At 43.5% G+C, this 23,308-nt stretch overlaps 1 protein-coding gene across 1 annotated transcript in view; it reads left to right on the top strand.

Annotated features, from left to right (window-relative positions):
- Positions 1 to 23,308, top strand: part of LOC146340295 (potassium voltage-gated channel subfamily KQT member 1-like) — a 474,824-nt gene that overhangs the window by 57,293 nt on the left and 394,223 nt on the right. The window contains 3 exon segments of the mRNA XM_084811380.1: positions 1,949 to 2,008; positions 7,478 to 7,486; positions 8,577 to 8,691. Of these exon segments, the coding sequence (XP_084667506.1) occupies positions 1,949 to 2,008; positions 7,478 to 7,486; positions 8,577 to 8,691 (184 nt within the window).

The raw sequence follows: 23,308 nt of genomic DNA, 5'->3' as shown, positions 1-23,308 counted from the left end.
ATTTAGGTAAATATGTACCATTTTAGCACATTGGGAATACCTACACTAGGGGTGGGCAACTTTTGGCCCTCCAGCTGTTTTAGCCTACAGCCCTCTTCATCCCTCACCATTGGCTATGCTGGCTAGGGCTGATGGGAGGTGTAGGCCAAAACATCCGGAGGGCCACAAGTTGCCCACCTCTGGTCTACACTATAGATTCATAGTGGGTTAATTGTTATTCCCTTCCCTTGGGAACCCTGGGAACTGTAGTTATGTGAGGGGGTAGGGATCTTTAGAAGAACAGTTTCAACACCCTTATCAAGATGCACCTCCGATGGTTCTTTGGAGAACATTACCATAGTTAATCAGGAATAAAACAGGAATATAGACTGTTGCCCTCCCTCTCTTTTTTTTTTTTTTTTTACAATGATTATCCCTGTTTGCCTTTGCCCTTGATAATGAGCTTTTTAGGGTGCAGTCCCCCAGCAAGACTGGCTGAGGAATACTGGGAGTTATAGGCCTTTTCTCTGTCTAAACATGCATAGTATTGCACCCTTATTTATTTATTTATTTATTTATTTATTTGTGACACTTGTATACAGCTGAATATAAAAAAATCCCTCAGTGGTTCACAATAAATATTAAAATACATTTAAATACAACATTAAAAACCCTTCTAACTACAGTAAAAAACAAAGGAGCAGTATGGAGGAGCATGATTAATTTACTTACAGCCCAGGGAAAGCCTGGGTGAACAAGTGTGTTTTCAGAAGGTGTTTAAAAGATGTCACATTTTATGCTTCCCGAACTGCATGAGGGAGAGGGTGGGTGCCGCTACAGAGAAGGCCCACCATTGGAGTACTTCATGGTGACATTCTGTTCATTTTGGAATGTCCAGCTTTTTCCTCAAATCTCATCAGGAAATTCTGGGTTATTAAATAAGAACTTTGGATACTCATTGGATGTTGATTACTTATTGAAAAATTGTTGTTGTTGTTGTTGTTCAGTCGTTCAGTCGTGTCCGACTCTTCGTGACCCCATGGACCATAGCACGCCAGGCCTTCCTGTCCTGCGCTCTCTCCCGGAGCGTGCTCAAGTTCATATTCATTGCATCCGTGATGCTATCTAGCCATCTCATCCTCTGCCGTCCCCTTCTCCTTTTGCCTTCACTTTCCAGTAAATACAGGGCATCATTCAGCCAAAGCTGAGTACTTTTAAGTACATTGATTTGAATGAGAGATAATTCATTGTGTTTTGTGAAATGCATCTATGTTGTGCAACGCTATGTTAAGCCATAGATGGTTTATTTAGTTTTGGAACACCTAAATCTGAATCTGCTTCTAAAACTTTCCTTTGTAAATGTTGATGTTAAATACTCACCAAATATTTGTTATCTACTTGGCATCCTATTAGATGTTTGGCAGTTGATATTTTGACAATATATAACAGCTGACATGCAGTGGTATTTATTGTTTGAGTGCATTTGATAGCTGATAGGGAATGGAATTTAGTGTCAGACAGTTTCTGAGAATTTGTATTTGATGCCTGTGAATCAAGAGATACCAACTCAAATCAAGAGATACCAACAAGTTTAAAGCACTTGAATTCTGAGATAATATTTACATTAGCATGTACATTTTAATGTAGAAGTCATGATACCACATTCAGTATTTGAGTTACAAAATTGGAAAAATCCAGCATATTGCAAATATTTGTGAATATTTATTTCAGCTCTCAAAACACCTATGCTCAATTAAATTTCTAGTTGAAATGTCAACAAATTGCATAATATTGAAACAGCATGAATAAAAAATGCTTGAATACCAACACTCAAGTTCCTGAGGTTTGTAACCTTCTCATAAGGATGCACAAGTTTATGTTGGCATTGGTCTGTTTGTCTTTCTGTTCTACCTGATTTTATTCTTTGCTTTCCTTCTGCTTTCATTTGGGCATTTGTATTTGCATGAAGGCTGAAAGCTTTCTTGGTTATCTTTATCTGTCTGTGCTGCAACTTGTCCTGCTTCAACAGGTACAACGGAAAGGGCATCATCCACACACTCTGACATATTTTGTGGCTCAGAACTAAAATGCGATGTGTATAATTGGCTTTTCAGTCATTGTCTTTATAGTTGCTTTGGCGTAATATTGCTTTTATATACTTTGCTCTCAGAATACATTTCAGATGCAAAAAACTACAGCTTGACACATATTTAGCTAGGACAAAGGCTGACCGAAGCTGACACTTTAGTTGCTTGGTAAGCAATGTTCTGGCTTAGCTATTGTGATCCATGCTTGATTCAGTGTTTGAGCTCAGCAGAAAGGAGATCTGAAGCAGGGGTGAGGAACCTCTGGCTCATGGGCCTAATCCAGGCCTCAGAATCCAGCCAGAGACACTCTCCCTAAACTACCCCCCCCCTTCCTGATCCACCACACCCGCAATGTACCTCTCTTTAATGTAGTCCTCCTTCCTGGTTTCCACTTCTGGCTTTTTCCCCTTTCGCCCCTCCTCCTGACAGCTACCACAACAGCTGCAAAGGACTATCAAGTGCTAAGCAGCAGGGTGCTTTGAAGAGGAAGCGCTAACAGCCGAGGGTTTATGTGGGCTGTTCGTGCAGTTCCGGAAACCCTCATTTATTTTCAGCCGGGGCCCTTGTTAATCTTTGGCTTGTTAGCTCTTTGAAGCTTTGAATCTCTTTGCTTAGTGCTCGTTAGTGTGCAAAAAAACGATGAAAGCCTGTGCAAGCTACACATCAAGGCAAATTCTTTAAACTGCTGTATCTCAGCCATTTTCTAGAAGAACTTTTAAAAAAATTGCCATCTTTTAGCCCTCACCACAGAGACTCCCTGTGCAAGATTCCATGCAGCTGGGAAACATGAGCCCTGTTCAGATATTCACAAGAATGCAAGAGGGCTCAATATGGGTACTGGGAGAGGGCTGTTCATGCTGGCTCTACCCCCTACATCTTTAGGTGTACCACCCAGCCCTCCTGAGTTCAGACCTTACTGTGTTGAACTGGCAACATCCGAAAGGGAGTTCTCCTCAAGTTCTACTCTTAGCATGGTCAGGAACCCTGATAAGGCATGGCCCTCCCCCCACTGCCCCATGGTGTCAGTAGATAACGTAGCATAGTTAAATACATGGAAAAGCAACATAATAAATTTATTATATAGTTTAGCATTGTGACAAACCAGTATGCTTGTCACAGTGCAAAACACTGCAAGGTGCGACAGGATGCAAGACACTCCTTTATATTCCTCAGAGATGGTGCCACCATGTCTCATGTGTGCTTTTAATATCCTTCATCCTGCCCCTGTGAGAAGGCAGGCTCATGGATTTTATATACGGACGAAGATGGGCCCCTTTTCCAGAGCTTCACTTAAGCTCCTTAACAACCTGGCTAGTGTGTTTGCCAAGTAGACTAAATTCCAGGCTAGGCAAGATACTCAAATCAGTTACAGTTTCCGATCCAACATATCTATTAAAGAACCAAGCAGAGAGAAGTTGAGAAATACTCATTGCTTTTAAAAATAAAATCAAACATCAAACTAGCTCACTAGACCTTACTTGTCAGCATCCCTGAGAGTAGCTCACCAAAGAAGCTTATGGGCTTTGGCTTCAAGAGCATGGAAGAGTTTTGCCTTGACCCTTCACCCACCAGCCAAAAGTCACAGAATCATAGAATAGTAGGGTTGGAAGGGGCCTACAAGGCCATCGAGTCCAACCCCCTGCTCAAGGCAGGAATCCAAGTCAGAGCATCTGTGACAGGTGGCTGTCCAGCCTCGTCTTGAAGGCCTCCAGTGTGGGAGAGCCCACCACTCCCCAGGTAATTGGTTCCACTGTCGTATTGCTATTACAGTCAGGAAGTTTTTCCTGATGTTCAGCCGGAATCTGGCTTCCTGTAACTTGAGCCCATTCTTCCGTGTCCTGCACTCTGGGATGATCGAGAAGCGATCCTGGCCTTCCTCTCTGTAACCACCTTTCAAGTACTTGAAGAGCGCTATCCTGTCTCCCTTCAGTCTTCTCTTCTCAAGGCTAAACATGCCCAGTTATTTCAGTCTCTTTTCATAGGGCTTTGTTTCCCTGATCATCTTTGTTGCCCTCCTCTGAACCCTCTCCAGTTTGTCTGCATCCTTCTTAAAATGTGGTGCCCAGAACTGTACTCCAGATGAGGCCTAATCAGTGCTGAGGCAAAGAAAATCTCAAAGAGCCCAAGTATTTGTATGGAACTGGGGAGTTCCCAGGGAGGGGAATTCAAACAGACCAATCAATAGCCCGGGAGGCCCTGGTCAGGCATCCTCCAGGTCATTTCTACTGTGCTTCTTTTACATGAGCTGAGTTATGGGGGAGGGGAAGGGTAAGCTGGAGGGTCAGCCTGGAAAATTGGTCTGTTGCAGTCTTGCCAGGCCTGACCTGTTCTTTGTTCAAGGATCCTCCCAGAAAAAAGGGGGAGAAGGTTTGGTTCGTCACAAGCATGTAGTATTTAATGATGATAAATCCATTAACTATGAATGCCAATTCACTAGATACGCAAAACAAGTTTAACGGAATACAAAAGGAAAATGTTCCAATCTCAGGAAATTAGTAATTATTCTACTATCTAAACATTTTCAATGACTACAATTAAGAAATTATCAGATATTGCATAATTCAAACAAAAATCCTTTACTGCATCATCTAATGATTCCTTCCTTTTGTTTCGGCAACCCTGTCAATTAAATTATCAAAAGAGATTTGTCTAGCAAGCTTACTTTCTCCTGAGACCATAATAAGGTGGTTAAGCCTTTCTTTCTCTGTGGTAGGTCTTAGGAGATACTTTACTAGTTTTCACTTATTAAAGGTCCGATTGTCTGATGCAACCACTATGAAGATACAACTGAACATTCTTATTTTATTCATTTTTATTTATTCCATGTATATCCTCTTTTTAAATCTCCAGAGGTCAAAGCAGTGTTGGGGCCTAGTCCTCCTCCCTCCCAGTTGGGGCAGTCGCTTGTTCTAATTTACCATCTTCAGTCAAGGGATCACTACAGCACTACAGCTAACCCACAGCGAATTCTGGGAATAGGCTTCCTATTTGACATGTATATGTGTTGTATATGTGAGAACAGCACACACTGTACTTCATCCAAAAACTCAACTGTTTATTACAACTCATTAGGAAACACTGGGCAGAAAGAATTGGATTGGAGGAAAAGAAACAAGTGCAACTTAACTAAGAATTTTTCCTGGTTCCATCAGGCCCAAGACTATTCTGGCCCCTGAAGCAATTATACAGGCCCAGCCACTCAGTCCCTTAAAGAGGCATAATACAAGCACAACCCCATTTGTGTACTAACCTTAATAATATAAACCAATACATTAGGAACCCTTTGTCAGGAGCGCCCTTGCTGCCTTCTGAAATCCTCAAGTAGCCAGAATCAACACGCAGATGATAGGGCTCTTTTCCAAGGCTTTATTTCCATTCAACCTAATGACGCTTACAGATGCTAATTGCCTGAGCCCAATGAGGGAAACTTAAGAGAGCTGCCTACTAGGGGTTTCTAGCCTTAGGGAATCAGTTGGTCTCCGTTTGGAGGGAAAGGGCGGGAAGCCTCTGAACTTAAGGGCTAGGAGGAGAGAGTCCACCCCTTTCCCGTGGGGCATCGAGGTGCAGCTGTTGTCATCGCGCCAAGCCGGCTGAGCACCTCCTCTCGGCACCCGCCATCTCCCGCTTGTCCCTGCGCCGGCACCTCGCGTCCAGAAGCTCCAGTTGTCCCTCCTCTCCCTGCCAGGGTCACTGCCACTCTCAGGAATGTGAGCAGGGAGGGGCTCTCCCTCTGGCGGTGCTTCTGAACAGCATGCGGGTTCCTCTCCCACGGTTTCTATCTCTTCCTCAGAATCAGAACTGCTTTGGGGCTCTATGGGCTCCGATCCAACCCTGACACCCTTAGCCTTGTGGTGCCTTGCGGAAATTTGCCCTCTTTACCTGCCTCCCCATGGTCCAGGCCAAACCCGGGAAAAGTTGAGTGTGGGTTTTTAAAAATGTTCAAATAAGTTAATAGACCATGCAGAAGCAGACAAAAAAAATCAGTTGGGGGAAACCTCCAACATGTTTTTAGCAAGAACCAAAGTCTGCAATCTTATGCACTTAACCTGGGAGAAAATCAGTTCAACGCAGTGGGATTTCCACCCTGAACAAACCTGCTTTCCAAAACAGTGATTATCTGGCTGTTGGTGGGACTAACAAAGCTTAATCAAGGTAGAAGGTTTCACACACTTTTGCTTGCAAAGAAAAGGAAAACATATATTTAAGTAGGTTGAGACACACCACTGTAAAGGCCTTACTTTGGTTAGTCAAAATATTGAAAGAACTATTACTTTGAACCTGCAAAGGCTCTAGTGTCATACAGGGGACCCAGGGAAGGCCTGTGTTCAAAGGGATAACTCGGAGTATGGTGACTTGGTGTTAGCGATGAGACTGAGTTGGTAGCAGTGGAAAATAAAAGGATGAAGAATAGAAAGGTTAAGAACTTAACACAGATATGGCCATGCGTAGGAACACACAGTGGAGGTGAGGATGTTCTTCAAGGAGAGGATTGCTTAGAGTAGGCGGCCTTCTGCTTTGTCAGGCTTTGACTGACCTGAGGAAGTTGGAGCTTGAGTTCAGAAAGGGGGCCTTTTAGTGATCGCCTTGACTATACTGATGGTTCAAAATAACAGATGGGGAGAAGGAGTAGGAAGAAGGGAGAAGGGTAGGAAGGATAAATATAACTAACAAGGGTGAGGGTCTAGCAAGGCTGGAAAGAGCTCTACGTGCTGGGTCCTCCTCTGGTAGTCACACTGGCATAAAATGTGACTCCTCTGGTAGTCACACTGGCATAAAATGAGCCAAGGCAGCATGGAGATTGCAATCTGGCAGAGTTTCACAAACGTTTCTCTGGGGATTACTTTTATAGGGTCTGCTGGACTAGGAAAAGGTTTTTATTAAACAATAGGATGATAGCTTAGAAGATCAGCACCTTGGCTCTCCAGCTAATTTACTCAGAAAAGGAGAGAAATGCAGATCCTGGTGTTCAATAGTTGATGGCTCTTAATGACTGTAGTTTAGCAACTGAAGGGAGAGACACAAAGTTTGGTGGGCTTCACTGGCCAATTTGATCTGGTATCCCTTGGATCTGGTAAGCAGTGCATGGCATGCATTTTTGCAGAGACACTCACTTTGTGACAGCGAGAATCCTCAATGATCTGATGAGTCATGTTCCCTGCTCTTTGCTGTAGCTGTGGTTGAATTGAGAGAAGACAGAAAAATCCACTGGGTCCATCATATCAGTCTGCTGGTGCTGCTGGCACTGGCAGCCTGAGACAAAGGGTTCAGTCCCCCGGGGAAATCTAGAGAGGGCCTGAGCCCCACAGCCTCCCTACTTTACACCTTGGAAGGAAGACCCACTGAAACTGTGATAGAATTGGACTTTGCAGCTGGCTTCTGGACAATAAAACCTGGCTAGTAATTGGAGCAAGCAACTGAGGGTATTTCATTGTGCAGTGTCTGAGTCACAGTGATGTGCCAAGCACCAGTTTTAAATGTTTATTTGCACGTACCCAATAATTTCTTGTCTACCTTGGTACAGCCAGTTATACCAGGGCAGAGAATATAGCAAATTTAGAATTCTTAATACTTTCTTAGTCTTGAAATAGTATTTAATCCAAGACATGAGTGTGGCTTTTAGGATGGTTAATCTGATTTTCCATCTGGACACCCAGCTCGAAGACGGTGCATCAAGAAGTGCACAGCTTGTCTTTATCTTTTTCAGCTCTAAAGATTTGCCCTATGGTGGGGCAAATAGGGGTGGCAGAATCTGCGAGGCTCGAGCCCGTTGCGCTTTTCCAAGAAAAAAACCTCAAAGCTTTTCCACCTCAAAGCTTGGCCTGCGTCGCTCCCATTTTTACTTACGATCTGTTTTTCTTCCTTGAATAGGAAAAGTGCACAGTGTGAACACATGTTTTTGAAAGTGTGTACCCAAACGTGCACTTCCCCATAGGCTAAAGCATAACAATGCATATTTTTTGAAGGGTGCATTTTAAGAGGTGCGCTTTTTTTTTAATGCGAACACATGTTCGGATCATGCGAGCTTTTCCAGAAAAAATGTGCCTGGGTTCATTTTGGGTTCGTACGTTTGAGTGGGGCACAGTGAGTCGAAAATGAAACAAAATGACAGTCTCGTCCATCCCTAGGGGCAATGGATGTGTCAAATGCATAAAGCCACTCTGTGATCCTTGCTCTTCACTCTCTGGAAAACGCAGTTTTGCACACATATACTCTAGTATACTCATTCTTTTGCTGCTACAGACTCCCTTCTCTGCATTGAAATCAATAGGAATTGTTTGCAGGTCAAAAAACTCACACACGTATCAGAGCTTCCGCCTGTGCAAACAGTCACGGGGCAGATGGGGAGAGTGAAATAACATGTAGACAAATTTTGACATATTGCTTGTGGGACATAAGGGATAAAAGGAAACTACTGCTGTATTACTGAAATAGTGTGGCTAACGTGTATCTTTATGGTCTCTCTCTCTCTCTGTGTCTCTCATGTGTTGCATCTTTAAATCCTTTGTTTAGTGAAAAGGCGTTTGGAAGGGAACAGTAGTGAAATGTCAAGGGCCAACAGTTTTACTGAAGACATGGACCTCATATCTGAAGAGGCAGCTCTGCCTGCTGTGTCTGCTGTGTCTCAGTAAGTGCTATTATTATTATTATTACTATTATTACTATTATTATTATTATTTCTCAGTATACTTTAATTGGCATTTGCAGATGTTATACACTCGGCCAAATATGGAGTTGGATGTCAGTCAATTTGCCTATGTATTGTTTGTTGGACAGAGGATTGCTTTTGTGTTATCTTACTCGAGCCTGAGTTATTTACTCTAATATATAATAAAATTGAAAATAGACGTGAGTATGGGCAGCCTTGTCTTTCTCACTGAATCTTTGTGTCAGCAGGTAGACAAAGTAGGAATTAGGGCTTCTTGATCCCCAGCCCTCCAGGAGGTTCTGCATATACATGAATAAAATAAAAACATGTAATAAAAACTTATTTTTGTTTTCTATAGTTGTTGCTCATATGTTTTAATCTTGGCTTAAACAAAATTTTAAACTGATTGGATGATTACTGAAGGCCCAGGATGAAACAAGAATTGTTCAGTCTTCCGAATATTGTTTACATACGCTCGGTGGGGGTTTTCAGATGATCGTGTAGGGAAAAGAAGCCATGGTAGCTTCTCCCTCGGCCCCCACGTGTGCTGCGCATACAACTGCTATTTACATAATTACCCACGATGCAGCACAGGTTGGCACATCATCTGAACCCGGCGTGCAGTGCAGTGGAAGTGTCTTCATACCCACCCTACAACCTCTTCTGTATGTCGTGGATTATAGGGTGGATATGAAGCCAGCCCTGCCCTGCTGCACGCCGGGCTTGGACAACACCCCAACCTGCACTGCAGCGTGGGTAATTATGTAAATAGCAGTCATGTGTGCAGCACGTGGAGGGGTAGAGGCATCTCCCTATGTGATTGTCCGAACCCAGTCTATATGTGTACCATGTACTTAGCTATAAAGAACGAAAGACTGCAATTGTTCAGAATTAAATTTTGGTTTATATGGTAATTGACTAAACTTGGAGTACTATAATCAGTATATGTCTCTTTTGTTTCTGGTCTGCTAAATTAATAGTAAGCACCTGTGGTTTTCAATCTGTGTGCCATGAAACCTTCGCCTTCTTCAAAATCGTTAAGAATTCCTCAATGAAAATATACCCCCATTCCTTTATTGTTTCTCTAATTCACGCTGCCCTTCACTCCACTACTCCTGAATTCCAGTTTAACTATTTATTTATTTATTTATTGCATTTATACCCCTCCTTTTTTCCTCTTGCAAGGAACCCAAGGCGGCTTACATTATCCTCCTCCTCTCCATTTCATCCTCACAACAACAACCCTGTGAGGTGGGTTGGGCTGAGAGTCTGTGACTGGCCCAAAGTCACCCAGTGAGCTTCCATGGCTGAGTGGGGACTAGAACCCGGATCTCCCAGCTCCTAGTCCAACACTCTTGCCACTACACCACACTGGCTGGTGTAGGGATTTTCACTAGGGATTTACACTAGGGATTTTCTGAAATTAATTTTGGAATTGGAGCATGCACAGTTTGCCTCAGCTTTCAGTTAATTTGCAGTTTCCCTCCCCGCTACATTATCACTGTGTGCGTGTGATAAAACTGCCCACCCCCCCAGCAATCTTGATGTGACTGCATGTATCATTTGCCCTAAGTTTATTTTTGTGGAGTGTTATATTGATGTAGTCATGAATACCTGAACAGTGGTAAACACCACACAAAAGAACCTTGATGCAACTGTATATATTCTCATAATCATTCATTCATTCATTACATTTCTAGACTGCCTAAATAGACAAAGATCTATCTCGGTGGTTTACAAAGATTAAGAACCTTAAAAATACAATATTGTAGCATAACATAAAAAGCATTTACATACAACATATAAACTCTCTCTCTCTCTCTCTCTCTCACACACACACACACACACACACACACACATTGCAAAATGGCGACCGCGGGAATGATGGGAGCTCTAGGACAGCTCAGGGTACGGGAGGGTGGCTCAGTAGATGCAGCCCGGAGACAAGAGCGGGAGGAGTCTAATTCAGACTCCCGGACTGAGTCAGGTGCTCGCACCATCCCTAGGTTAGAGCCAGACTTGGTCATATTTAGAGTAGATCCATTGAAATCTGTGGCACTTAGATTTTAAGTCACGATTAAATTCCCACTAAATGGGTTTGACAGGGAAAAGGGGGAGAGAGAACGGGGTGACAGGGAAAATGTGTGTGGCAGGGCAGGGTGGGGGGAGAGAGATAGAAGTCTGTGTATAACTAAGTCTGGATCCAACCCACTGTTTACTTTATTTCAGTGTTTTATCAATTCACACAAATGCACATGTACATTAATAAAACTTCTCACCCCCAAACCTTGTTGTAATCATGTATAGTCATATAAAGACTGCATTTTTGCAATGTTTATCTATGCAAAGATGTGTATTGGTAATGTACATGTATGTATGGGAAAGATAATAATAAATTAAAGGAACAATTGTGCATGTGCAGAGCTATACAAAATTAGGAAATAAAAAAGGAACCATGGAGTATTGGATCCACTTTTGAAATAAGACCAAGTCATTCAGAACTTCAAAATCGGGAGTGGGGGGGATTCAGGGATGAGGTAAACTGGAAGCATTTCTAGTTTGAAAACCACTTTTTAAAAATACTTAGCCATTATTTGACCAGTAAGTCAACCAAGAGATTTTCCTGACTGGTGAAATAGCCCATCTTAACTGAATGTAATGGAAGATCGTGTTGTTTTTGCTTTTGTGTAAGCCATACTATTTAAACTTAACTTGGCATGCTTTGAAGTGAATGTTCTTTTTTGGCTTAGGGCCAAACTGTCCAGCATTCATTGTGTGAATGCAAATAATGGGCACCTCTTTGTTCCATAAATCGCAGTGCCAGGAAAGTCTGAGCAGCCTTGGGACCACGGAAGATGGGGAGGGTATGTTTAACTTTTTCTCTCCCTGCCAAGGTCTGCCTCTCTGAAGGTGCTATTTGCATTTCAAGGGAAGTCTCTTGGCTGCAGTGCGGGCTTCCTTTGAAATTTAGATTCAAAGAGGCAGTTTTTGTCAGGATCGTGGCAGGGAGAGAAAGAGTTAAATGTATCCTCCCCATCCGCCATGGCCTAAGACTGCTCAGGTTTTCCTCGGGCTGCTATTCGCATAACAAAGAAGTGCACATTAGTTAAATTAATATGATTAATGCCACATCAAATTTGATGTCAGCTTTCATGTCTAATTTGGCCCTTAGACACCATATATTTCCAGGAAAGTTATGACATTTTGTGGAATGAATTTAAGCAACAGTAGGTTTGAAAGAACATCCTTGGCCATTGACGAGCCCCAGCAAATATATCTATTGTTGTATTCATACGTTTGGAAAAACATATAGTGCTTTGGTCACTGTGAAGGTAAACGACTTCTCTAAGCTAAGGGAACAAGTTGTGACAATTAAAACCAAGGCATATTGGAAGACTTCCCAGTCAGTGCATCTGTAGTGCCTTGTAGCTTGTTCTCCATGATATAATTGGCATATGTGTTGATCAAACCAGGTGGGAGCTCTGGTCTGGCGCTTTCTGTAGGAAGGATGTTAACAACATAACTAGTGTTTGAACAAGGTTTGCATGGCAGAGTCTTGCGGGCACAGTATTCAAACTATTGTCTCATGGTCTGTTTGGGGCACTGTTATGGGCTTCTGGAAAACATGGCGTGATGACAGAAAAGTGTTGTTTTTTTTAGTAATGTGCCAAGCTATTAAAGTTTACATTAGGGTGTGTGTGTGTGTGTGTGTGTTGTTTTGTATTGAAAAAGTAATACTGGCGTTATATATGTTGACCACAATGTTAGCTTCTTTGTGAATAGAATACAATTCAGGGAAGAAGTTTTAACGCTTAAAGCTCTTCATGGCCTAGGGCCTACACACCTCAAGTACCACCTTTCACCATATGTGCCTTCTTGCCTACTAAGATCATCTTCTCAAGACCTGTTTTGTATGCCATCACTGAATTGTCATGTCAGAATGACCTTGTCAGGGTGGAAACTGAGCCCATAGAGCCCCAGAGCAGTTCTGATTCTGAGCAAGAGCAACAACCCATGGGAAAGGAGCTCACTCAGGAGATTACTCCGGCCTGCATTCCTGGGAGAGAGAGTGACCCTGGCAGCGAGAGAGTGGGGGAGGGGGCCTTGCTGGATGCTCGGCGCAGACGCAGGGAGCGGCGCCAGATGGAGGGAGGCGCTCTCTCTCCTCCGAGAGGAGGCGCTTTGCCCACTTGGCGCTAAAACAACCGTTGTGTCCCGAGGACCCAAGGGTAAGAGGGAGGACCTCTCCATAGCCCATAAGTTCAGAGTCTTCCCACCCGCCTCCTTCAAACGGGGACCAACTGCCTTACCCGGAGCTTAGGCTACTCTGCTAACTACCCCAGTGCAGTTCCTTGCTTAGTTGCTGGTGATTAGCATCTGAAAGAGTCATTAAGTGTAAAGGAAAGGAATAAAGCCTTGGAAAGAATCCTCTTCATCTGTGCCTTGAGTTGGCTATTGGAGGGGACTATAAGAGGCAGGTAGGGTGCTCCTGACAGACCTCAGTGAGAAGTGTGGCTTCTTGGTAATGACCCAAGGAGGCTTATTGGAGCAAACCCCTTACAGAGTTTAGAAGAGGTTCTCCCCCCCCCCCGCCCCGCTTTGCTTTTTAAAACATTCACTGACTACTGAGGGGAGTTTAGGCCAAATTTCTATGTGCCATTTAAAAACCTTGAGATTTTCTATATTGTCCGCCCAACCAGTTAGTTTTGGGGAGAGGGGTTTTAATTTGCCGCTTAAAAAAATTAGTGGGTAAACTATTGGTTTATAAAAGGTTGCAGGTCTACCTAATATGAAAATTTCAAAGAAGTATTTGTTTGAAATATTAAAATTGGCTACAAAGAATCTTTTGGCATACAGTAGCTGCCAAAAACGCAGTGGCCACAACTTGTAGCTGAGAAGGAGTGTCTTTGGTGGTGAAGGCTGTATAGGCTGAAATTGTATTAATCATATATTTGTTTCCTAACTGTCTTCAAAGAGCTCCAGGCAGTATATACAGTGTTATCCCATTTGCATGGAGGAGTGGAGGGAAGGGAAGAGAGGGAGCGCTCATAATAACTCTGTGAAGTAGACCTGGTTGATTGTGACCAGACCAGCTTCATCCAGTGCGTTTCATATCTGAGTAGGGATTTGAACTAGGGCTGTGCAAGGACCTGCTTCAGGGCTTCTGAGGCGGGCCCGATTCGCTTCAGGCCACTGGCGGGGGGGGGGGGTTGCTTCATCCTCTGCAGCCTAAGTGGGATTCAAATGGCCAAATCCCACTTCAGCCCCCTCCCCCACCGTGCAGCCCCCCCAGCTCATTACCTGGACCCTCGGGATGTGCGCCGGCAGCCTTCTTCCTGTTCCAGGGAGTCGCCATTTTAAAAATGGCGACTCCCTGGAACAGGAAGAAGGCTGCCGGCACACGTCCTGAGGGCTCAGGTAACGAGCTCAGGGCTGCACGGTGGCGGCAGTGCAGCAGGGCTTCCAGGTCGCTCCGAAGCACCACCGAAGCAGTCTGGAGCGACCCGACCAACTTCGTGCTGCTTCGTGCCCCCTCTGTGTCGCCTCAGAAGCAGCCGGAAGCTGCCAGAAGCGCCCTGCTTTGGCTCGGAACTTGGGCTTCTGGCTGAAGCAGTGCACAGCCCTAATTTGAACCTCAGTATTCCTGGTCCAAGTTCCTCCATTAAGGTGCTCCAGAGATATAGCGGACGCAGATATGCCAAACACGTATAAAGATATGATTATCGGTAACGTATTAGACTTTACCGCTGTTAAATACTACTCAACATACTTGTTTTGACTGTGACTAACGTGTTTGTACTGCCAACCGTAACTATGCCACTTTGCTTAGCTCCATTATAACTGTGTACATATGTCGCAGTTCTTAACGAACTGTTTCTTTTTTTAAAAAAACAGAAGTATAACCAGGTAAGCATGTCTTAATATACTGAGATTGCTTGTAGTGTGATAATAGCATGGTTGGTTTTTATGCTTGATGCTGTACTTCTTGATTATGAGTTGGTTCAGCATCTGATGACAAGATTTCCAAGGCCCAGCCTGCAGTGCCTGGCCACTTCACGCAGCCATCTTCACAACGCCAAAACCTTGATGCGGAAAATGCAGGGCTTAATTTGAGCTAGGAGTTAGCTCCCAGAACCTGTTTCCAATGCCAGGGTTTAAATGCAGAACATGGGAATTAACCGTTTGACTGTGCATGTGCAGAGTGACTTCTCCCATCTCCCATACAGCTGTTGGGATTAGGAGGCACAGCTCCCAGGTGAGAGCATGCCTTCATGATTTGTATGTGGTCTCAGGGTTACAATAGGGATATTGTAGAGCAGAGTGTGTTTGACCATTGGTTCTCAAAATATGGGAGGGAAGGGAGTAGGAGGAAACCTCAAATGTACACACTATCAGATCCAGTGTAGAAATGTGTTTAGTTGTTCCTGAGGAAGAATCTCTTGACTCAAAATGTGTTTGGCCCTTAACACATTAACTGCTGCATCATTTAGGTTCCCTCTTTTCTTGGTTTCCTCTTTCTACATTGTTTGAAAACAGAGGGCATGCTAGCATATAACAGTGAGGTAGGTATGCTGGCTTATTGTGAACGAGCAGTATGCCAACGCTCACAGCCCATTCGCTCCCACTTTTCTCCTACATGTGAGCAGGTATAAACCAACCAGGAAGAAATAGCTTATTGCTTCATCCAAACCCAGGATTCTGGTTTGTTACTCCCAAACATGATGATAAGCCAGCAACAATGTTGCCCGACTTGAGGAACAAAGTGGGAGCCGACGGACTGCTTTTCCTATACCGGCAATATCCCTCCCTTCCTCATTTTGAAAATCAATTTTCAAAGACACTGTAATCCACAGTATCTATACTACAAGCTTGAGACACTATAGTCTACAATATAGTGTTACTGCTCATTTACAGTAAGCAATGATACGGCTTATCATTATGTGCGAAAGCAGCCAGTGTCCTCCGATGTGAGAAATAGGTTTTTAGGAGTTCTGATTTGAGTGGCAGTGTTAAGTAGTAAAGAGGAAGGTCAGCGGTGTGGCAGAATAATTCTGCGTGAAGTGCACATACTGTCAATAGAGCATGAGAAAAGCCAGAGGTGATGCCACAAATCTGAGTACATGATTGATAGTCTGATTATCCTAAAGGTGCTGTGTGGTGTATTTTACCCTGGTCACAAACTACAAATTGAGTGAAATACATCTTTTAAACAAAAATGTAATGAAAATATATTACCTTTTTTATATTTTACATTTCAGTGCATTTCAAACAAAGTCCAGTTTTTCAAACGTATGTTTCTGTTGTCAGTCTTTTCTGAAGCATGGATAGATAACATTTTTGTTGTCATACCAACGTGTCAAATCCTAAAGAATGAGAGTTCTAATGCTGGTGGGCCGTTGGCTTCCTAGTACTTGTACGCCATTTTGCTGCAGTTAAAAGCTTGTCCTAAAGTGGAAAACTGTGGGTTGATTCCGACAGGGAATCATAGGGAGCCATGGTTTCCCACGATGTGAACAGGGCTTCACAAGCCTTGAATTTGTGTGCTCTCCTTCTCCTTGTCTTGTGTAGCCATGAGGAGGAAATCAAAAGCTTCACTAACTCTTTTAAACAAACCACTGTTACCCATTATGTCCAAACGAAGTGAATTGATTTCTTTAAACTGTGGCTTGATAGAACAAGCCAGAGTCAAATCGTGGCTTCAGATCCCAGCTTGTTCTAACAAACCTCAATTCCACGAGTTCAAACATAATGGAGAATTGTGGTGTGTTTAAAAGAGGAAGGAAAAGCTTCTGATCCGTGATCTTCATAGCCGTGCAACAGGAGGGGAGATGGAGGGCTGTGCAGCTGGATTGTTGCATCTCAGGTTCACAGGAAGGACTGTTCCTGAAATTCTCCTCATCTGAATTTCTCCCTGGATTTTGGAGCCAAATTTCCCAGTCATATTTCTGACGTGGAATTGCTGTTGTCTCTATTGTTTCATTTTTTAAAAATTTCTGAATTTTGCACAGTGCGCTGTGCAGAGGTTGCCACAACTTTCAGGTCCTTCAGTTTTATTCATGTACTTGCTCCCCCTCTGTGTGACAAATGTACATGTGTCTATTGATGAAAACATGCAGAATTGAGCAAACGGCTGGATGTGCCTGATCTCGTCTGATCTCGGAAGCTAAGCAGGGTCAGCCCTGGTTAGTACTTGGCTGGGAGACCACCTGGGAATCAGGCTTCCTGCATTGAGCAGGGGGTTGGACTCGATGGTCTTGTAGGCCCCTTCCCACCCTACCATTCTGTGATCTAAGAGCGATCTTGATTGCTTGTATAATCGCATTAAAATTCTTTTTGCATGGCATTTTACCAATGTGCTTGTGTAAAGTAGGCATTGATAAAATACTAGGAAGGGGCAAACTTGATTTGATTGACTCAGTATTATTTTGGCATCGGGTTAGTTTTTCCAGTGTCCAGGACGTACATCAATAAAACACTTGATGTAGTCAATCGCATCAGGATTGTTTTTTGCAGTGGTTCATCATTGCATGGTTGTGCATCAGTAATGTAGATAGAAAAAATATAAAGGAAATGAAGGGATTGAAGGCCCAGTCTCCAGTTCAGAATTAGTTTTAGAAATTCTCCTGGTTAAATTGGAATTCAGAAGGTGTGGAATGTATGGCAGAACAAACCTAAGAAACAAAAAAGGAATGCGCTGGAGAAAATCTTCTCATTCCTATTCATAACACAAGTATTGCAATGATACTTTGGCATACCTTCCAATATTTCACAGGTGAATATAGGAACGCTCCTGTGTAGGGATGTACGGACTGTGTAAAATGCACTCTGTCTGTGTTTTGTGGATTGTCAGGTGCCTTTCGTTCCGTCATCCACCCACAGACGGATGCGAATATTTTTTTTTCCGTCATGCGGAAAAATACGGAAATAATTGCATTAATATTTACGTAAGTATTACTTAAGTATTGACATAATTTACCCCAGTATGTAACGTTTAGTGTATTGTCCCCTATTCCATTCTATGTTTCCTCAGCAGAAACTTACATATTTTTCTATGGATTTATATGCGTAAATTTCGGGAAAGTAAAAACAGACTCCGCAGGGCCTGAGGGGGTCGCTCCGCAGCAGATTCCTCAGGTCGGATTCTTAGAAATCCAAGCTCATTTTAATCTGTCTCAAATTTCTCCAGCATCCCTACTCCTGTGTAATAATAGCACCCTTATTCTCACATCGAGAATATCTGCGTGAGAGCTTGCCTTGCTATTAAGTATTATGGATGTTTCTTCACCTGCAGTGCACTGTACTCATTTATTCTGCAGTGGCTTATTCTAAAGCAGGGTGAGTTGCAATTCTATTTTTGAAATCTGAAGAATGTTTAATAGAACTTTAAACGCTCAGTGGTTTGATTGTATTCATTAGAATAGTGTCAATAAACACATTTAGCAATATTTACTATCTAGGTAGGTGATAGAAAGGAATCTGTGAATTGGTGCTTTGTGTCTACATGCGTCTATTTACAAGTAAGTGTATGGGAGATGGATCTTTCCCTCACTCAGGGATTTAACTTCTAGAGACCTGGGTTGACATATATTTTTTTTTAAAAGGCACTCCCAAATTCTCTCTAAAAACAAAATAAGGAAAACAATACACCAGGGATAGTTTCCAGAAAATTGAGATAGCTTGAACATATTTTTGGTTTAAGAATTGTACTTTGTTGTATTAAAGTGTAAGGTGGGCTGGGGCTGAGGGCTGGATTGGATTCTCTAAGTGTGATCAAGCAACTACTGCGGAGTGTTCATTTTCAGCTTGTTGAGGTCAGTTAAAGGTAAAAGAGTCAAGCTGACTCTTAGTGAGAGAGTGTATAATGTTGCTGTTAAGCAATCTTCGCTTGAGTACTCAAGGGAGGAAACCTTGAATAGGTAAGAGCCAGATGCAGCAACTATTCATGGCTATAATTGTTTCTGCTAGCCCAGATGCAGTAGAATTGTGCAGTGGGAATGAAATGCTGTGATGTGATACCTGTGCTTATTCCCTAAAGGAGAATGGGGTTCTAATGATTTTCCGGGCTGGTTACAAAAATAGCAACATCAGCCTTTCTCCAAGACTCCATGGCTAATATGGATCATAGAATCATAGAATAGTAGGGTTGGAAGGGGCTGACAAGACCATCGAGTCCAACCCCCTGCTCAGTGCAGGAATCCAAGTCAGAGCATCCCTGACAGATGGCTGTGCAGCCTTGTCTTGAACGCCTCCAGTGTGGGAGAGCCCACCACCTCTCTAGGTAATTGGTTCCATTGTCGTATTGCTCTAACAGTCAGGAAGTTTTTCCTGATGTTCAGCTTCTGTAATGGATCAGTGATTCCCAAACCATGTACTGTAAACATTAATTTTTTCTCCGAATCCAAAGCTCAGCCACAGAGGGTGCATGCTGTGTCTCTGCATAATTTGCTGCTCTGGCTTTGTCTCTTTCACACCTGGGGTGGCAGGTATTTCTGCTGCAACTCTGGGGGTGTCTCTACACAAATGATTTATTGCACACTCCTGATTGGCCAGTCACGGAAGTTTGTGGGTCCTTTATACGACATTGTCAACCTCCAGGATGTCTCCGACGCCATTTCCTGTTTATCCAGCTTTGAGAGAGGTCGAAGATGAGCTGGAATTTTTTAAAAATGCAGATACTGGCAGTGTGAAATGCCGGCGTAGTGCTATAACTTGGCCACTAGACGGCGCAGTTTCATTGCACACATAGAAAGCCCCGTAAGGCTGCTGAGAAAGGGCATGTTCAATTCCACATCATGTGTTTGGCTTGGTGTGTGTGTGTTGGGGGGATATGCAAAATGATAAATTCTTACGTGCGTGTGTGTTTGTGTTTGCATATGGTGCTTGGTGTGGGTGGATTCTATCCTTAATGTAAATCCTTTTCAGTTTATGGTGCTGCAACTTAAGATGATGATGATTGTGATAGAATACCCTTTGGCATTAGTTGCTTGAGTGTGCCAAGTGCTTTTAAATGATGGGATATATACAGCAATCCTATGCAGGTATACTCAGAAGTACAACTCACTGGATTCAGTGGGACTTACTGCCATGTAACCGTGTATGTGTGTGTGTGGGAGAGAAATGGCTTTTCCCCTCTACCCCCCCACCCTTTGCTTTCAGTGTTGGAGAAGCCAGTTCTGCTAGAAATGGCCTCATCTCTGCTGTTACTCTGGATACATTTGCCAGGAGGGGAGTGGTGGGTTAAACCATTTGTAAATTTGGACCTGGAACCCATTTTGTTTTGTTATATAAGGCATCTGAGTCGTATTGTGAACGTGTGGCTTTAAAAATCCTTTCTTTCCTTTTGGTGGTGCAAATTAATACATATTCCTGGCTAAATTCCTCCTGTTTAATGTTTGCTGGGCCACACTTAACCCCCCCCCCCAAGGGATTATGTAACTCAAACTCTCTCATTTACAGTTATCGACTCTTAATGGCCTGCTGCCTCAGTTTGCCTGTGTGTGAAATGGGTTTTCTCGGATGGATCTACACCTCGTGTCGTACTGATATGATCCCTTCATGGTAACACTATATCCCTCTTGCGCATTTATACATCATAGCACACACAATGACATCTGCTATGATATTTTGGATAATGCGGAATAAAAAGAGGGAAATAATGCTACAAAAGTGGTATATGGTGTGTGTAACGTGCCCCAACAGTTATTAGTGCACTTCAGTACCAGTAAAAAGTACTAGTGTAGATCTGGCCTTGGACTCCCATCTCCCTTTCATTTAAAACTTGTGGGCTTGTCTACAAATGCCTTTCTCTGTGTTGTGCCATACTCTGGATAAATTGGGGTGTGTTTTTTAAGCCACTAAAAAAAAAAGAAAAAAGCCTGCTCTCTGTTGGTTGTATGAACTTAATATGCTGTGCTTATGTAACGCAAACTCACTCACTCTCTTGCAGTCTTTGACTTTAATTGCCTGCTGCCTTAGTTTGCCTGTGTGTGAAATGGGTTTCTTCCTATCCCCCACCTCCCCCTTGCTTTCAATAAGTGGGCTCTGCCACAAACTCCTTCTCTGTGTTGTTATTTTGGAGAAATGTCTGGGGGTTGGGGTTGGACTGTATAGCAAAATAGGTGTCCTTGGGTCTACCTCCAGTGACACTTTTGGCTCCGCCTCCAGTGACCCTCCCTTTCCACCCCACTTGTTAGATTGGTGGCCCTCCACTGCAGAGACCTAGGTACAAATCCCCCCCCCAAACTGCCCCTCCAACTGCTCACCCCAGCCTGGAGCCCCCAACTAAGCTTCCCCCTAGACCCCCAACCCCCAGTACAGGCCCCACCTCTGATACCCATCCCCAGCATGAGCTCTGACCCCAGACACCCATCTCTAGCACCGACCCCACCCTGCAGACCCAAGCGTGAGCTCCTCCCCAAATGACTGTCCCCAGCCTGGAGCCCTCACCCCCAGGCACCCACCCCCAGCATGAACTATGCCTTGGAGGGGAAATCTATTGTGATTACGGTATTCTTCTGAGCAAACCCATTGTGTGTGGCAGTGGGCTGGGGTGTCGCCATGCTCTAAATGTGGGGAAACCTTCTCCTACAACTCCAGTGTTGATAAACACCAGAGTTTCCACACACTTCCTAATAAAACCTGTGATATCAGTGGCAAAACCTATGGTGGTTTGTGAGTTATGGTTGAACTGAGCACACAAAAGCTGGGACATCATTTTCCCAATCGCAACACCAGCCCCCTTTCAAACCACAATGTGCCTCGGGAAAGGGACCAGCGCATGTGTGGCGAGGGACCAAGGGCAGGAGCCCATTGGGATGCACACGTGGCTGTGGAACCACAGGGCTCTGTACTTCAGGCTGTTGACTGAGAGCTTCCAGAGCCCTGTGGTTCCACAGCCACGTGTGCATCCCATTGGGCTCCTGCCTTTCATCCTTTGCCACACATGCCTAGCTACAGTTATCCAAGCTCTTGTTTGGAGCACAATATGTTATATCTGGGTCTGCCTTTGTAAACTGACCAGAAATGTTAGTTGGTACAAAATAGGGCAGCAATATTGATAACAGGGACAGGCCAATATGATCATATTATGCCTGTGCTTTGTGATCTGCACTGGCTTCCAGTCTGTTTCCGGGCCCAATTCAAAGTGCTGTTATTAACCTTCAAAGCCCTAAACAGCTTGGGGCCAAGCCACCTGAAAGGTAATCTCTTCTCATATATCTGCCAGGCCCTAAGATAACCTTCAGCGGCTCTTCTCCAGGAGAGGGCCTTTTCTGTGGTGGCACTCCGGCTGTGGAATGCTCGAGTCCAACCCCCTGCTCAGTGCAGGAAAAACAACAGCAACAACACTGGTGTTAATGCTATTTAGATCTTGCACGACTGCTATTTTTTTTACTTTGGTTTTTACTTTGGGTTTATTCCGTTTTAAACTTTTAGGTTTTTACAGTATCTTTTATTATGCTTTTATATTGTGTGTTTTATTCTGTGAGCTGCCCAGAGAGGTTTGGCTATTGCATGGTACAGAAATGTAATAAATTTGCTTGCCTGCATGCCTGCTAACGCGGGGGGGGGGGGGGAATCAACAAAAGATACACTCCAAGAGGAGTTTCGTTGTTGCAGAGTGTGTGCCTTGTATTTTTGGAACCTCAAGCAGCTGCTTGTGTTGTCTTGTGGTAGACGAAGCCTTGTGTTAGAGATGCAACACACATCGGCGATTTTAATTTTTGAGAGTGAAAAGAGCAAGCCAGTACTCTGAATGGGCGCATACGAAAAGTACCTGCAGGCTGGTAGGGGCTTTGAATGGGAAACTAGATGAGCCCGAGTCAGATGGTCAGGATTTTGAACAGGGCACTATGTGTAATTAAGCCATTTTCTCTTTCTTCCTAATCAGGAGCAGTCCTTTACTTGCATTTTAACAATCGAGAAGATATATATCTGTGCCTTCAAGTGCTGAACAAAGCACACTAATGCTAGAATTTGAAATGGCAAATTGGGATATTCTTCCATCCTAAAAACTGCATATACGCTTCCCCCCCCCCCGAATTGTTTTACACAGAAATATTCACAAAAATAATGGTTTCGCTCATCTTACCCATTATGTTTCTCCATGTCTGTTAATAGAAGTGCTGTGAATATTACTGGATGACAACATTTGGACATTTGGACATTAGAGGGCAGTCTAACATAATAGACTGGTGGAAATTATGTTCCCCCTTCACTACAGCACTTCAGCTTTCAGCAAACGCGATGATAATATCACCCGATAAAGCACCTGTGATGAACATGTATTTTGAGACAATGAGTGAGCTAGCTTATCCCAGCACTCTGATTTAACACTCGGTAGTTTTGCTTAGTTGCATCAGACATTGTTTGCCAGTGTTTTAACAGAATTAAGCATTCAGTGTCTTTCATACTGGTGTTCTTTAATGAAACCAGAGACAGTCACAAAGCTTTGTGAGACTTTGACCTCCAATGGAATGAAGACCCTGGAGACATGAATGGGTTAAAGAGCCACAGCTTTATTAAACATAAGAAAAATCTTCTTAGGGAGACCTTAGTAAACATCCAAGGCTCCCTATAAGGGGTTCCACCCCGGTTC

The sequence above is a fragment of the Heloderma suspectum genome, chromosome 7, assembly GCF_057233095.1.
Source record: "Heloderma suspectum isolate Gila_16-S chromosome 7, 16-S_ref, whole genome shotgun sequence".
NCBI classification, from domain to species: domain Eukaryota; kingdom Metazoa; phylum Chordata; class Lepidosauria; order Squamata; family Helodermatidae; genus Heloderma; species Heloderma suspectum.
The sequence above is the reverse complement of the archived record's forward strand: the minus strand, read 5'-3'. Positions and strand labels throughout refer to the sequence as shown.